We start from the raw sequence: 16,952 nt of genomic DNA, 5'->3' as shown, positions 1-16,952 counted from the left end.
AGATAGCTGGAGTGAGTATTTTTGGTGTCAGGATGGTGTGTGTGGCTGAGTCAACAGCCTCGTTGCATCATGTGGGGAAGTTGTTGGCTCCGAGCAGCGAGGTGAACATCCTGTTCACAGAAACAGGAGGCGGCGAGCCGGAAGGCCGCGTCGAGGTGTGGTTACAACTCACTCAGACGACTTCCTGTCATGAAGGAGAGGATGCTGTTTCACAGGCCGTGTGGTCGATCCGAGTCAGAACGTAAACAACCCAGAAATCATCGGAACCGAGGGATGAACGATCTGATCTGTGTGGCGGCGGACGGCTTGAACGCATCAAGATCATAGTTTTTACATTTTCATTTTCAAATGTGAGACTTTCTACCATGTATTTCCTGTTTTATTTCTAACAAAGTCTCGTTATTTTTCCTATTTGTGTGTTTATAAACACAAATCCTCATCTGCAGCACAACTAGTGCTTTTCTAACACCATGTACAACAGCTGGATGTTTTCAATCAATTCAGCTCTAGGGGGGCATTCTAGGGATCGTACGTAAAGCTGTTTCTACACATTTAAAATGTTCCATCACCCTGTATTTAGGAGTTTCACTCCTTTCACATTCGATTCTGTAATGAGCTCTGTGGTCATTCTGCATGTTAAGCTACTCCTCATCACACATCGGTTTCTCACTTTAAACTGATGAGAAACAAACTCACTTTTCTCACTCTTCCTCCCCGACTACATCCTTCCTCACTCCTCATCCTCGCCAACAAGCAGCTTTGCAGAAGTTCATCCCCGAAGTCTTTACAGTGAAAACAAGCACAACAGCAGGTCGTAACTCATTTTATTAAACATATAAATACAAATTTAAACAGAGGAAATGAACACAAAGGTTTTTAGAGAACTCTCTAGAAGATCTGTTGGTGGATTAAAGTGAATTTCAGAGGATCTGAGAGACAGAAGTCCAACAGAAACAAAAAGACTGGAGTAGGAGGTACGTTTGCCCAGTTTGTAAACTTGTCATTGTGGTTGTGACGCGTCAGCTGGAGCTTACAGTTCAAAGCATGAAGTGGAGACCGACACATTCAGCATCCTGCAGATAAAAAACACAAAAACCAGGCTGCCGTTCAACACCACAACAAACCCGCCAGGAGGTCAGAGGTCATTCCTCTCAACTTGTCTACAGTTCAGACAGAAAAAAAACCAAACAAATCCACCGTCAGTCTGGTTTAAAGGTCCAGATCTCTGCAGTTTCCATCATAAAACACTCATCTGAGTCCATTTCAGACCTTTAAAGGACCAAACCGGTTTTCTTCTGCTTTTACCTGCAAACCAGACAGACGACGGTTCACCTGCACCGGCTGCAGGAGGATTCAGTCCACTGAAAGTTCATGGAGACAAATAAAACCTGGAGCATCATCATGAGAGTGAAAAGCAGCTGTTTGTGTGTAGTGTGACGGAGTCGTGGAAATAAACCCCGAACGGCTCAGGATACCAAACATCCCGTTAAGCCTCCTAAAACACAGGAATGCTCCTTTAAACGCCATGTTTTTCTTTCAATTTACTCAGATCTGAACCCAAAGCCTGACGGTTTAAACTCCCCGGTTGCCACGGCAACGACAAACTCTGACCCTGAAATAGCTGATTGTCTTTGTGAAACAGAACATCCCGCTCCTGACGGCGACCCCAAATCTCCGCGCCGCCTCCGTGTCTGCAGCAAAGTTACATTCAGAGCATCCGAGGCCTCGTCCGTCAGGGCGCGCGGAGGTAGGCGTGGCTTATCGCATCACCGAGCCGGCCTCAGAAGCTCCTGCAGACCAGGGCGCCGCGGCTTCCGTAGCCGCTCTCCCACATCAGATCGCATTCGTTTTGCCTCGAGCGCCAACAGAAAGTTGTATTTCCACCGTTCTCCCCTCAGAAACATGACCGCTGTCCGTCCTCACATGATCGCCTCACTGGTCGCCGTGGGAGCTTCAAATCAAACTGATTTTACCTAAAAAATGGGTCGAAACGATTCCTCCAAACATCTGGATGGAGAACGACCACATCTCCTGCTCAGGAAAAGATTTGCCACAAAATGATTCAGTTAAAGCCCTAAAATGACCCCAACATCACACACGCATTGTGTGTGATGTTGGGGTCATTTTAGGGCTTTAACTGAATCAGTTATTCACGCATTGTTTTAGTGGATTTAAACCCCGTCTCTTCTTCTGTGGTGTGTCGTGAGTCGCACGCGGTTGCATAGTTGATTCTGTCAATCCCACCAGGGTCGCTTTAGTTTCCCACCAGCCCAGCCCAGAAAAAATGTCCAAAAACTGCAGAAAAACCTTAAAGATTCGCTGTTTTCTGCTTTTTCTCACAGTTCAATCAACTTCAGTCCTAATAGAAATTCCAGACGTGATTATTTCAATCATTTTAACCATTTAAATGCCAGTTTGATCACATGATGCTACTTTATGTACTAAAACAAAAGATAATGATTTTCTTTTTGTAATTACAGAGTTTTAAAAAGTTCAGTTTGAAATTATACTGCAAAACTGGAATCAATATTTATTCTTTTTGTCAGATAAATAATTTACTGCCTTTCAGGTCATTAGAGAATAAAAAGGTTTGTTCCCAAACATGGCTGTGAAAACATAAATTTTCATACTTTGTTTTATCGTTTTCAAATAAATTTCACTCAAAAATACTAAATATTGACTTTCCCTTTTATTTGAACCCTTTAGGTGCCGTTTGGTCAGTGTCAGTGTTTTTATTTAAACAAAAAGTAAAATTAGTCACTTTCACTATACTATACTTTATAGGGGAGGAAATTTAATTTTAATTATCAAAATAATCTTTTTTAGCACAAAAGTGTCACTGTGTGATCAAAGGGTTGAAACAACAACATACTTGCTACTTTTGGTCAGGAGTGAAGCTGACTGAAATGAAAACTGTCCGTCTCATGTTTTCAGAACTTTTTGTCCTCTGATGAGTTGAAACACAAATTATCCAGTTGATCTTTGAGGAAAAAAAGTTGGAATTTCAAATATTTTTAACAGAAATATCATTTATGGGGGGAAAAATCCATCATGGAGGCCAAAAACAGATAAGAATGACCTGAAAGGAGATAAGCGTCCATCAGGGGTTAACTGGTTAAATGCAGCATTTGATGCTGGAATTCAGAAATGTACTCCTTTTTTATAAAAAGAAACTTTGGCTGCTGCCATCTTTGTTTGCAGGATGAAAGGCAGCAGGAAGCAGAACGCTTTCCATCCAGATGTTTCCAGGACTCGGGGTTTACTTATGGCTGTAAAGCTCCAAACACCTCGGATCCACTGTTCTCCCAGGCTCCTCTTCCTCACTCCCTCTGCTGGTTATTGCTGACTCACTGATTATTTCAACTCTATCAAAGGAGAAATGTCTAGAAAAAACAAATAAAACATAGAAATAACAGAGACTGATGACGAAGCGCATCAACAGATCACATGGCTCCGATCCTCAGTAAGTGCTCTGTTGGGTCCTGGTTGCATCAACGTGGCCCTCTAACAGTTTTTGGGCTCAGAGTCGTCAGAGACCCGGCGGGTTCTTCCTCACCGTTCAAGACTGCTGAGGAAGATGTCGAGTCGTTTGTCCTCCGACTGGAAAACAGCAGTCTTTATCCCCACCCCCTCACAGATCTGACGGTTAATCCAGCTGACCCCCCGCCCCCCTTTGACTGCAGCTCAGCCTCTGGTCTCATCTCTGACCATGGAGCGCCGACACGACGGGGGGCTGCTGGGAGCCACTGGGCTGAGACACGGGGGGCCACATGGGAGTGTGCTGCATGTGGTGGTGGTAGTGGTGGTGCATGTGGTGGCCTGTGGGTGATGACGGGGGCAGCCAGGCCGGCTGGTGGCTGGGGGGCGAGGAGGCCCAGAAGGAGCTGAAGCCTGACGAGGAGGAGGAGGGCGGCGGGGAGCAGGCCATGGAAACCTGGGAGGGGCCGCTGCCCGCACCGGGGCCACACTCAGACGCCCGAAGCTTGGAGAACATGGTGATGGCGTCAGGAAAGTTGGGTGGCGTGGCGGGGGTGTTTCTGGGGGTGCACATCTGTGGGACGAAGACAAGCTGTCAGGTGTCGGCAGAACCAGCGGTTGACATGATGCGGCAAAGTTACCGCAACACACACACACACACACACACACACACAAGAAAACAACAACACACACACTAAAGGATCCACTCGATGGTTTGATCAGATCAGACATCCATCCAGTTAAAAAAAACCCACCCAACACACACACACACACACACACACACACACACACACACACACACACACACACACACGTGTCAGGTAGCAGCCAGAATTGGAAAGGGAGGGGGCCTCATATTATAAAACAACTTCTTGTAAAAAGACGCCATGTTTTAATGTTCTCATGAAACTGCAGCTGCATGCAATGAAATTCAGTTCTTCTTAAAGATTCGGTTCTTTTTATTCAGTTCTTTTTAAAGATTCGATTCTTTTTAAAAATTCAATTCTTTTTAAAGATTCGGTTCTATTTAAAAATTCAGTTCTTTTTAAAGATTCGGTTCTTTTTAAAAATTCAGTTCTTCTTAAAAATTCGGTTCTTTTTAAAGATTCGGTTCTTTTTAAAGATTCGGGGGTTTTTTTTTTTTTAAAGATTTGACTCTTTCAGCTACCAAATGGTTCTTCATCCTGTTTTAGCCTAATTTAACATCTATAACTGGTTTAAATTTTCATGTAGTGTTTATTTTATGCATTTTTTAAATATTTTTATAAAACATTTTAATGAACTGAACAAAGAACCACAACAAGCAATTTAAATTAATTAGGATCAATTTCCTATATATGACAGGTTATTTGAAATATATGCATATTTTTATTCCCCAACACCTCATCACTCATTTCTCCATGTTTTCCAGACATAAATGTATTTAATTCCATCTCCCTCCGTCCCACTACTCCCCCTGTCTTCTGAAAGTCCGCCCTCCTCCCTTCTTTCACGTAATGGTATGATCTGATTTCTTCCTCACTTGTGATTGGCTGCATCAAAATGATGTCCCGCCTCTTCTTAAGATCCCTGATTGAGTCAACGCATCTCATTCAGTACCAAGAACTTGTTCTTGGAGTCAGATCATTCAGGGAACTACACATCACAGACTACTGTTTAGCTTAGCTATTAGCTTAGCACACCACAGACGGAGACAGCCCTCAGCGTTTAGTTAGACCAAAACAAAACTCTTATCAGTTTTAGGTTTTTATACCTTAAAATAAACCAAATCGCAAAACAAATTTGTTTTAATAGAAATGTTTAATATGTGGTATAAATAAAAAGGCCCCTAACGCCCGCCCCCCCCCACCACCACATGTACATTCCCCCTGGCATAAAAAATATGGCAGCCTTATGCTCTATAAGTAAAAAACATTATCACTGTTATTATAAATTATTTAATATATAAAATGTGAATCAAATGAGGAATTTTTTTCTCACATTTCTACATACAGAAGCGGTGTGAGTCGCCCTCTAGTGGCCACTGGTGACAATGCAGAAAAACCAGAGTTTAAGCTACATTTGGTCCTTTAAAACCCGGGAACAGGCAAGGTTTAAAAAAACAAAACGGTCGCCTCGCTCTAAGCGACGGCTTCAGTTCTTTGGTGCTACTGGAAGTTTCTGCAGAATCATACCAGGTGAAAAAGTCTGACTGCTTAAATAAACCTCTTCTCCTTCACCATTCAGCAGGTTATAATCACTGAATAACATGCATCTGCTGTGGAACGTTGCTGCCTGCAGTCTGTTGCTCTTTAACCTGAACCCAGTTTTCAAATGACGGCTTTCACAGCTCTTAACTTATAAATACCTGAAATCAGAGGTTTAGAAAGAACAAAAGCAGAACAGATGTGGTGTAAGTCAAACACACCAGATGTTTATCAGGGACTTTCATATTGTTGCACAATGAGTGTTCAGCAAACGGATGGAGAACCGGTTCTGCAGCAGGTTCTGACGCTTCACACCGTCAAAGCACGCTCTGATGTGGCGGAACATAGGTGACGTTTAACTGTACAAGTCCGAGTGAAAAGTTGGACTCGATGAAACTAAATCTCATCCAGCTAAAGTTTCTGATTCACAGTTTAATCAGCTGGAAATGTTTCAGAGTGATACATCGTCTCTCTTGCCAGCTATCTCTGTGTGAGTGGAAGTGAATGGGCAGACAGATGGTTTCCACATTAATGAGACCATCTCACGCTGATGTCGGCCATGTTTACAGAGGAAGCAAGTCCGTCTTTCCCTGATTCACAAACGTTTGCTTGGCTTTATTCCAGATATAACGGATTGTTATTTCTCTGCTTTTCTCATCACTTGTTGATCTTTGGCTGCTCCTGATTGGACGTTACCGTCAGTTTAAGCTCTCTGATTGGTGGAAAGTCTGACAGGAAGTGACTTCATCATCCTCTGTGAGATCTCTTAGCAGCATAGCAGTGATGGTGATGAAGATGTGATAAATAATGGTGTTATCATGGATCATTTACCATGTAGAGTCTCTGAATAAACACTACATGTTGTGTCTGGATTGTAAACCTCCTGGACGGATAGAAACGCTGGAAAACCTCCGTAGATCAGCTGGAGGGTCACATGACCATCAGAGTTCCACACTATCGTACTGAGACACTGGTGATGATGGAAAAGATGGCGCTCTGTGATCTGCTGGCGTTTTAAGGGTTAAAGGTCTGTAAACTGGATTCAGACCATCTGCACAACAGTCTGGAAATGCTGAGCATCGCGTCACTTCTCCCAGCTGTTCCTCAGAAAAAGATCCTTTTGGCTTTTTTAATTCTACAATAATAAGTTTTTGAATGGCTATTTGTTTCACGCTGCGGTCCACATGTCCAGCACGCTGTTCCTCCGTAGCGGCTATCAGATCGCCGGCATGCAGCCCGGTCGGGATCACATAATGAACACCGGAGTTCCGTTCCCTCCAGCAGTTTCACGTTTCCTGCGCCGACGTCCAGGAGCGTCTCAGCCTCCTTCCAACTACATCCAGTTCGCCATTTTTTTACGTCTTTAACAGGAAATGTGTGTTTCATTCACCGACATCTGGACCACGCTTCTCCACAGTAAATTTCAGACTTTCCATATTTAACATCCGTCTGTTGTTATATCCTGATCAGCTTCAGTTGATCATAATAAACATTACTGAGTCATTTTCTCTTGTCGTTTAAAAAGGCACAAAGAAGAATTTAAGCTCCTTTTTAACATGTAACGCCTGAATTTATTTACTGCTATGTAAATACTAGTGAATAATGGAAATGTTTCAGATAATTAAACCAGTTTGTAGCAGATTTGCAACACCTAGGAAACCGTTCCTGATCAGAGGATTACCATATAAACATTTTAATATCCAAAACAAGCTTTGTTTGTATAAATCAGGTGTTCCCGCAGTGAAACATCTGATACCTCCAGGACCCGGGTTGCTGATCCCTGATCTACAGTCTGAACCTCAGAATGAGGAGGTGGACTTACCATCTGGTGGTGACTGGGGATGTTGGCCTCCTGGAAGAAGGAGCTCAGCGCCGTCTGCAGGCAGAGACGGAAGATGGTTAATGTTCGCATCCTTTAAACCAGGATGATATGTTGCAGGAAAATACATAGATCCATAATAATCATCATATTCTGGTTTTCCTCCAAACGCCGTAGGAAAACATGCATCATCATCACCACGCAGGTCACATGACCTTCAACCCTTTTCATCATTATTCATGACATCGACAGAAAACTTCAGAATGCAGCAGAAACTGGACAAATTTCTTCATTTATTACAAACTTTATTAAACTGAGTCATTCACTAAAATATTTGTTTTTCCAGCAGGACAGAAATCATGTTTGACTTTTCTACGATGGTCTCAGCCTTCAATCTGTTGTTAAAACTCTGGATGGAGAATTTAATATATATTTAATAAAATAATAAACACTTAAAAAAAAAAAGTCAAAACATTTCTAGATCATTAAAAAAATGTTTTTATATAACTTTTTGGATTTTTCTCCTTTTTTTGTTTAAATTTTTCCACTATAATTACTTGAATGACATCTCGTAAAGGAGTTTAAATAGATTTCTTTTCAATTAAATTGTAAGAAGTTGATTAAAAACAGGAATAAAAAAATACAATTTCATAAATAAAATTTAAGAAATGTCAATGAAAAAAAAAAACTGGGAAATTAGATAAAAAAGACAAGAACAAAATAATGTTCATTTAATATTAAATCGTGAAAATAATCTAAAATAAATTAATACGATTAAAAGTTATACGTAGAAATAAAAGGACAGAGGGAAAAATAACTTGTTTATCTCAGAATAATAAAGTGTGAAAAACAATCTGAAGCTGCTGATAACCTGTGATGTGTTCAGGAACTGTCAGAAACAACAGTGACAAAGTTTGGCTGAAAACTGGATCAACTTTCCTGATAAACACAGAAATATGAAGTTTTTCTGTCTCGGCGTCTCCGTCCATCAGAAACGTAACTCGTCCTTCAGTCGGACTTTTCCTCACGTTCTGACAGAAATCCAGATCTTCTCAACGTAAACAGCAGCTTTCAGAGCCGGCTTCTTGTATTGTTCCTCTCCGTTGTAAACAAGGCCAAGGCCAGTCGGCACACCCAGCAGCTCTCCAGGGAACATTCCTGAGACTCTGACGTCATCGTATTCACCTCGCAGACGGGAAACGCCGGCGGGAAAGTCATTCCAATGATCACAACATCGTAAAACTGACAAGCTCCAGCACATCGCGCAGGTAAACGAGTCATTTTACAGTCTGGAAGCTTCTCCTGCAGCAGCAAGTCCAGCTTCTCCACTCGGCTGCTGAGGAATTTCGCTTCACTTTTCCCTTACAAAGGACATTTTCCCAGTTTTCCAGCTTTGTCAACCTACAGAGCTTTTTTTTGCTCCCTTACGAACGTAAATGTGGACTTCTGTTGTAAATGTTATCATGCATCATACTTTTTCGTTGCCAGTTGGGTCAGTTCATCCACTAGAGGGCAGTGCTGAGTTACACTTCCAAGCAATCATTCATTCATTATCCGAACCGCTTGCTCCGATGAAGGGTCGCGGGGAAGCTGGAGTCTATCCCAGTAAGCTTTGGGCAGGAGGCGGGGTACACCCTGGACAGGTCGCCAGTCCATCGCAGGGCGTAGCCGTAACCCCCCGATATAAAGTTGTTTACAACCATCACACACCAGAAGAAGAAAACTACATTTTGTGCTGTTCTCTGCTGTGTGTGTTTTATTTGGCGGTTTCTGTGCTGCCTTCTTCCTGTTCCTCTTCTTCTCTGGTTTGTTCCTTTCTCTGATTGTGTGTCAGCTACACAACCCTACACCACCTCCGTAACTTCCTGAGCTAAGCTTCTTGAAAACAGACCACATTACGACCATAACAGACGAAACTGAAACAGAAACGGGCCTTCAGCCGCCAAACAGCAGCCCTTCCCTACGAGCCATCTGTGGACGGTCATGACTTTGACCTGTAACGTCTAAGACTTGTGGACCGCCTCAGGGTTCCCTGTTGGGCCCAGATCTCTTCTCATTAAAAACATCTGTTTTCACTCTTCAGCAGATGTTTATAAACATGTTTCCTTGTTAAAACCGAGGCGACGCTAACAGGCGTCCAGCGTCGGGCAGAGCTTCACGTGATGCACAGACGACTTTCAGCGTAAACAGTTCAGGTCTGAAACGTCGTATAAACATGGCGACTGATCAGGGTGTTGATCAGCAGCTGCTACGAATGAACTTTCACCGTTTCCTGACTGTCGTTTCTGATAAATAGAGTGTAAAAGTGGTTGGAGACCAGATGAATAGTTTAGTTAACTGTCTAAATAACACTGCATGGCGGTGTGTTTGTGGTGAGTTGACTGTCAGAAAAAGCCGTGGGACAGCGGAGTGTTTGTTGATTCAGACATGGAGGATGAGCCTGTCTGCAGCCTTTTGTTTTCTGCTCTGAAAGAATGAATGAATGCAGGTTTCCTCCCCCTCCTTACGCTCCCAGCCTCCCCCCTCCCCCACCACTGGGTTGTTTGACAACAGCAGCGGCTGCACAGGAATGTCGGCCGTCCAACTTGACACACGTGGAGGCGTGAAGCTGTTGTGCAATGAGGCCACACAGCTCTTTGTTTCCACTTAGTTTATTTGTCAGGTTGGGTCTGATGTGGTCGTCCCTCGTCTCCCACAGCCGAGTGGACGGCGACGCCGCAGCGACAAACCCGACCTTCATAAAAACACAATGTACCCCTACAGAGAAGGAAGGAAGTTCCTCCTGCAGTGAATGTAACTAACTGGGACAAACTGAAGCAGAAACATCCAACATTTTCCAGCTTAAGCTGTTAAAAACGTCATTTTCTGGACTCCAGATCCGCAGGCGACGTCTTCAAACAGCAGCTTCTGCTTCATGAGAAAGACTGACAGACAGGAAGCTGCTGCAGACCTGACACCAATAATAATCTTTACTTTTTACAGTCTTGTTAGTCTCTGTATAAACAGCAGATACGTTGAACACGTCCATCTGCCTGCACTGGTAACCAGAAATGTTTTTATTCTCCTCCCAGATACCTGAAGAACCCACAGTTTGGCTTTAACTGATGAAAACAACTTTAGTCCTAAAAAACAACCTTCTCCAAAGACATACAAGTTTCTGAGACATTTTGCATCATTTTATGGTAAAAACTTTGTTCAAAACCCGATAAAAAAAAACCATTTCTGGTATCTGCCCTGATAGATACCAGAAAAAACAAACACTAAAGCCTGGTGGTGTTGCGTTCCTACAGCCGGCTGTAACCGTCCCTGAGAAGTAGAATATTAGCAGGATCGCGACAAATGCCTCTGCTACGTAACGGCGTGACGCAGCGTGACGCCGTCCTTCATCAACTTCTGTCTGGACCTCGCGTGTCCACAGAACGGAGCTTCGTACCACTGTTATAAACGGACATTTAATCAACACACAGAAAATCAGAGAAATTCCTGATTTGCTTTTATTACAACTCACACAGAAATGGATGGTTTTTAACGAACCAAAGCTTGCAGCGTGTTAAGCCCCGCCCCTTTTGGGTCAGATCAGTCAGAACAATACCCAAACAAACGAATCTCAGAAAAGTAGGACGAGTTGGGCTGGATTTCTGGGTTCCCTTCCCAACCCGACCCGCCAGTGGAGACCAGATGTATAATCATGTGACGAATCACATGGTATGGATGCTAAATGGTTAAAAAAAAAAAAAGAAGAAAGATTACATTTTGGGCCAAATAACACCTCATATAAAAACTTGATTTATACGATTCTAAGAAATAAATATAAACAACATCATCATCACTGATCTTTACACAACATGGCTGCTGTGTTGTTCTGAGCCCGGTTCGGTTCTGATGATGTCAGGAGGAGGACAACCGCGCCGCTGCTAACTCTGCCGTTACATTTTAACCAACCGGTCTGTCTCTGAACACCTGTGATGTCATCCAGGTGTCTTTATGCTCCGAGATACAACAAACCAGTCAGAGCCTCCAAACTGGAAACAAAGTCCAGAACAGAGGAGCTGATCCGGGAGCTGTGGTCTGACGGAACCATCTGGAAGCTCAGGCTGGATGTCAAACATCCTTCAGGTGTGTCAGCTGGTAAGGAGGAGTTCGTCCTGGAACAGCTGTGTTTGTATCCACTTCCCAGATTAGAAATCTAGCAACCATCTGGATGAAAAGGGTTCAGTATCTGGTTATTTCCCATCCAGGAGACTCTTTCAGAAGAATGGGAATCAATTTATCGCTCAGGAAATTATTCTTTTATTTGATTTTATTGAATATTACCAGCAACTTAGTGGGATAAAAGTTTCCTCAGTGGGTTTGTTGTGGGGAAAGTTGACATGCAGCCACAGGCACATGTCATGAGTAAAGTTTGTTTACAGTCTAAGAAAAAAAACCTGTCTGAAAGTTGATTCCCCCGCAGGTTCAGGCTCTCTTGACTTTACGGATCGGAGAACAGCTGGAAGGATAATGCATCTTAATCAGTCTATATTTAACTGGACAAGACTTGGATCAATGTCGGCGCACCGAGCCCAGAGACTCTGACCTCTTTATGCGCTGCTGGGGGAAGCTCCCACTCAACCTAACTTATTAGTGCTTGTTTCAGGATCATCTCTGCTGGTTTGGTTGGTTTTAACGCGTTAAACCAGTAAATAAAGATCAGTGTGATGAGAAAGAGGAACATGTTATCAGATGTAAATGAAGCCAAACTGTTGTCAACAACAGTTCATTTGTAATTTATTGAGATGATGATACAACTCGTTTTCGAGACAGATACAGATAACAATACAATCCTTAGTTTGACAAGACAAAAGATGTCTAATGGTCCCTATAAACCCAACCCTCGGTACAATTCAATTCAGCTTTATTTATATAGCGTCAAATCACGGCAATGCCAACTCAAGACGCTTTACAGACAAACATAAAACATAATGAAAGCCAATAGCCCATATAAGGAAGATCCAACTCAATCTGCTTTTATTTTATTTCGCTTTTGTACAAGCGAAATAAAATACATTAACCAGAAAAGTACAGTACGTCCATGGGCATACACATTTAATTAACAATCGTGATTGCACAGCATAACTCAGAGTCAAATTGTTTAGAAGAATACAACAATATCAGAAGCAAGTTGTTTGTAAGAAGCTGAGTGTAGCTGTCCTAAAGCTTTACTGAGAAGTGATAGACACTGGTAAACTGTTCAGGATCCATTCCGGCCTTTCTTTAGCATTTCCTGGATTATCCTGCTAACAACAATTAGCTCTGCAGTGACACGGTGGAGCCCTGATGAGAATGTAAACAAAGCGGCCATTGAGCGGAGCACCACGTCCTCAGTGCGGCTAGCTGCGCTAACATTAGCCCCGGGAGCGCGTGGTCGCAGGGCCGACACGCTCCACACAAACATCAACATGAACTCCTGATAACCACCCGACAGCTCGTGTTCAGGTCAAATATGGACCAGAAAAGAGAAAGCGGGATGTGAATAAATCACACTCACCTCAAACTGCCAGTGGGCCGCTTGTAGGAGCTGCTTCGCCTGATCGGCGGCGCAGCCTGCCGTCAAAACAAACTGGTTAATCATCACTTGGTGCCGGAGTTCATCCATATTCACCGACATGGCGACGCGGAGCTGCGTTAAAGCAGGGGAGGGAAATAAAACAAAGGTAAAAGAACCTGTCGAGTCGACCGCAGCGAAAGCTTGGTGATCGCTGCCTCCCTGTCCGCGTCCTGCCGCAGCCTTCAGCAGCAACAACAATATTTTCATGTCATCACCAACAACAAAGAGGAGCGCGCAGCTGATTGGTCAGAACCACAGCCAGACCGTAGTAGGGAAGCGCTGATTGGCTAGTGTTTAAAATGATTGTGTGTTCGCTTTGATATATAGGAGCAATGTTGGTGGGTGGAGTCGAAGAGAATTGGAAGGAAAATAAGTACCCCACCCTCCGTGGTTGTCCCGATATGCAAACACGCGCTTGTATTCGTTTTTGCTATGTTGACGTAATGTGTTTGATTTGTTTATAGCGTGAATTCATAGAGCTGATTGGCTGTTTCCTGTAGCAGGTAAACATTGCACATAATTACTATTTTAATTCTTAAAAACGGAATTTAATGATATTTTCTTCATTTTAGATCAAGGAAAGTATTGATTAAATTCAATAATGATAAATAAAAAGTATGACAAGCATTCACTGAAACAGAAATAAAAGTATTAAGCAATATATAAATATATGTCATATCTGTCACATAACTTAAATATTTAAAAAATGAAATTAAGAAAAATGTTTTTAAAAAGGAAAAAATGATTAATAAAAATGATCACAGAAATAAGAAAAAAATGAATAAGTACATTTAAAATATTTTTTAAAAAATAAGTTAAGTAATTTAAAAAAATGGAAATAATTCCAATTGAATTAAGAGAAAAAATTAAATAAAACAAAAAACTATAGTAAATTTTCAAACATCAGGAGGAAAATCTTCATCACTGAGTCTTTGCTACGTTGATGCTTTGAGTCGTCCAAAAAGTTTTGTGTCGCAGCATCGTTTTAGATCAGAGCCATCAAACTTTGGTTTTTGGAGGAGTCCTGCAGGTTTTACATATTTCTCTTCAACACCTGATTCAGATCAAACACACCTTGTTAGGTTCTGCACATTAACTTTCATCAGGTGTGTTGAAGAAGGGAAACCTGTAAAACCTGCAAGACATGGTCCCTGGAGGACCGAAGTGTTGGACCTCTGTTTTAGAAAGTACTTTGTGTCCTGTTTGCATATCATCTGGCTGCATAATCTGTGTTTTCTGTGTGGATTCGTGTTTTTGAGTCTTCTCTGTTTCCGCCCAACATAGAAACATCCAGAAGCTCCAGACTTTAACAACATTCAGCTTGTTGCAGTTAACTACATGTTTATTCTGTTATGTTCAGAATGTCTTTACGTCCTGAAAACATTTTCATCATAAATCATCACTCGTAAAAATCTTCTGGCTGGATTTGGTCTTCCTCCTTATGCAACTGACGGTGTTTTATCTGAAGCAGCTGTTTTCTAGGTAGACAAATACTGATTCATACAACTTTTCTTTTTAATTCCTATTTATATGCCATAGTCGCCTTCTGTCTTGACCAATTGCTCTTTTGGGAAATGCCAGTTTTTTCACATGAGCATCAAGCTGAATAATTAAAACTGATGTACGGTGATTAAAAAAAAAAAAAGAGGTGTACGTTCAGTAAAAACACAAAACCTAGGTTTTAATCTGTAAAACAGGACTGCTGTGCAGGTTAAATCCATATAAACTAATAAATAACATGATTTAAAACGCTTCTGGCGTTTTAAGGAGTGTTTCTGCATTGATGTGCGTCTCATTTCAACACTTTCCAAACGAGTGAAACCGGAGCTTTTATCTCCTCTGTGGACTGAAGGCTGACAGACTTACAGTCACTATTCTCCTGATGGAACAACACTAATCTTATTATGTGAGAGCAGCCGTTGGCAGCAGGCCGTCCAGCTCACGTTCTGCCGCTGGCTGAATTATTTAGCTGATCTGCAGGTGAAAACACACGAGACACTCCTCCATTCAGGTACCTGGGAGATCTGCAATCCAAGCAAATACCTCACTTCTTCTGAAGAAGGACCTGCAGCCTCCTAATGCTTCATTCTTCTTGTTACTGCTTTGTTAATTCTCTTGAATTTAATAGTTTGCACAGAGGAAGATGGCTGAGCCATTAACTAAATATAGGTACATTATTTAATCTGCTTTTGTAAATGAAAATGTTGGTGTGTTTGATAATCTGGTTCACAGAATGAATCGTATTCAGCATCTTTAGAAAACAGAAACAAAGTCTAAATCTGATGCAGAAACACTTAGTAAATGTTGTTGTAACAGTTCTTCTGGTGTTTGGGAAGCTTCTCAAACCTCCAGATTAATTAGTGACGGGTGAGGGTGCCATGATTGGGTACAAAAGCAGCTTTCATCAAAAGTTTCTTTTTTTAAAAATAAGGATGGGTGATAAGTCAACACTTTGAGGCAAACACCAGGGAATGATCAATAGGTTTAATAAATATTACGTTTTACATCATTTTTCCTTTTTCAAGTCAAAGTGTAAATGTGTGAAAACTGATTAATTTATTTGACATAGTTTCAGATTTAACCAAATCCTGATTAGAACCAGAACATTATTTAGTTTGTTTGTGGCTGGAGTTTGTTCAGTAGTTTTAATTTTAAAAACTCCAAAATATTGTTTTTAATTTTGCCCAACCTGTTTTTTTTTCCTCATTTCTTCCTGCTACTATCTACCTGCTATCCTCACTAAAGCACCTCCACCTCAGCTGCATTCCAAACGTCTTCTTGGCTTTATTTCTCTGCTTTTCTCATCGCTTGTTGATCTTTGGCTGCTTCTGATTGGACGTTACTGTCAGTTTAAGCTCTCTGATTGGTGGAAAGTCTGACAGGAAGTGACTTCATCATCATTTCTGAAATTTCTTGGCATCATAGTTGATGAAGATGTGATAAATACTGGCGTTATCGTGGATCATTTATGATATAGAGATTGAATAAACACTACATGTTGTGTCTGGATTATAGACCTCCTGGGCGGATGCTGGAAAAAATGCTGGAAAACCTCCGTAGACCAGCTGGAGGGTCAGACGTCCATCACAGAGTTTTACACCTCTGTTACTGACTGTTTGATTAAGATTTAAAGATTAAACTAAATAAAGTACATAAAGTGTACCTTGAAGTCTTCACACAGCGAGAGACCGTGTGACTCATTTTTCTGCTCATAGATTAACATTCAGTCACGTCGACCTGCAAACAGGAGCGTAATTTATTGTAAACATGTAGTCTTCTGTTGCTTGAATCGCTTTAGTGGTCCGAGTTTCTTCTTCAGCATCGCAGACATGAGTACCCCGCAGATTATAGAGATGCCTTCATGGGGGAGCAGAATGTGGGAAAACATCCGGGAACTCTTATGTCGTCAAGGTGACGTCCACATCCGTGTCCTACTGAAGATGCTTGGAGCGTCGTCATCATTGGCTGCCTCCATGTGAAGATGCTGTGTGCGCAACGCCGTGTGTTTCTGGTTGCGTTTAGCCTGTTACATGTTGATGTCGTCTCCACCTACCAAACCAGACTGGACTGGGTCACCAGCAGCTTGGTGGAGTTGATGTGTGCAGGAGGCCGGAAAAGCTTCACACACTCAGTGGTTTACAGGTAAACATGTCACGTTTGTTCCTGCAACAGTCATCCAAAGTACGACTCCGTCATTTTTCAGTCTTAAATAATTCCACATAATCCAGATAATCTGAGATGATGGTGAGACAAACTAAACTGTTCAACATGGTGATAAATCAGATGGGTACAAAGCTGAAAGAGTCAGACGGATCAATATTCTTTATTTTTAATGATGCCTCTTTTATTTCAATCACATCATTTGCAGGGAAACTTAAAACAC

General features: G+C 42.0%; 1 protein-coding gene across 1 annotated transcript; it reads right to left on the bottom strand.

Annotated features, from left to right (window-relative positions):
* Positions 1–3,697: 3,697 nt before the first annotated feature.
* ubald2 (UBA-like domain containing 2) lies at positions 3,698–13,129 on the bottom strand (the record flags this gene model as incomplete). Its single annotated transcript, XM_079252609.1, has 3 exons — positions 3,698–4,051; positions 7,486–7,539; positions 13,010–13,129. The coding sequence occupies 3 exons, from the start codon at positions 13,127–13,129 to the stop codon at positions 3,698–3,700; spliced, it is 528 nt and encodes a 175-aa protein (XP_079108735.1).
* Positions 13,130–16,952: the final 3,823 nt, after the last annotated feature.

This window comes from Telmatherina bonti (genome assembly GCF_933228915.1).
Source record: "Telmatherina bonti genome assembly, chromosome: 14".
Taxonomy (NCBI): domain Eukaryota; kingdom Metazoa; phylum Chordata; class Actinopteri; order Atheriniformes; family Telmatherinidae; genus Telmatherina; species Telmatherina bonti.
This window is presented reverse-complemented; position numbering and strand designations above follow the sequence as displayed.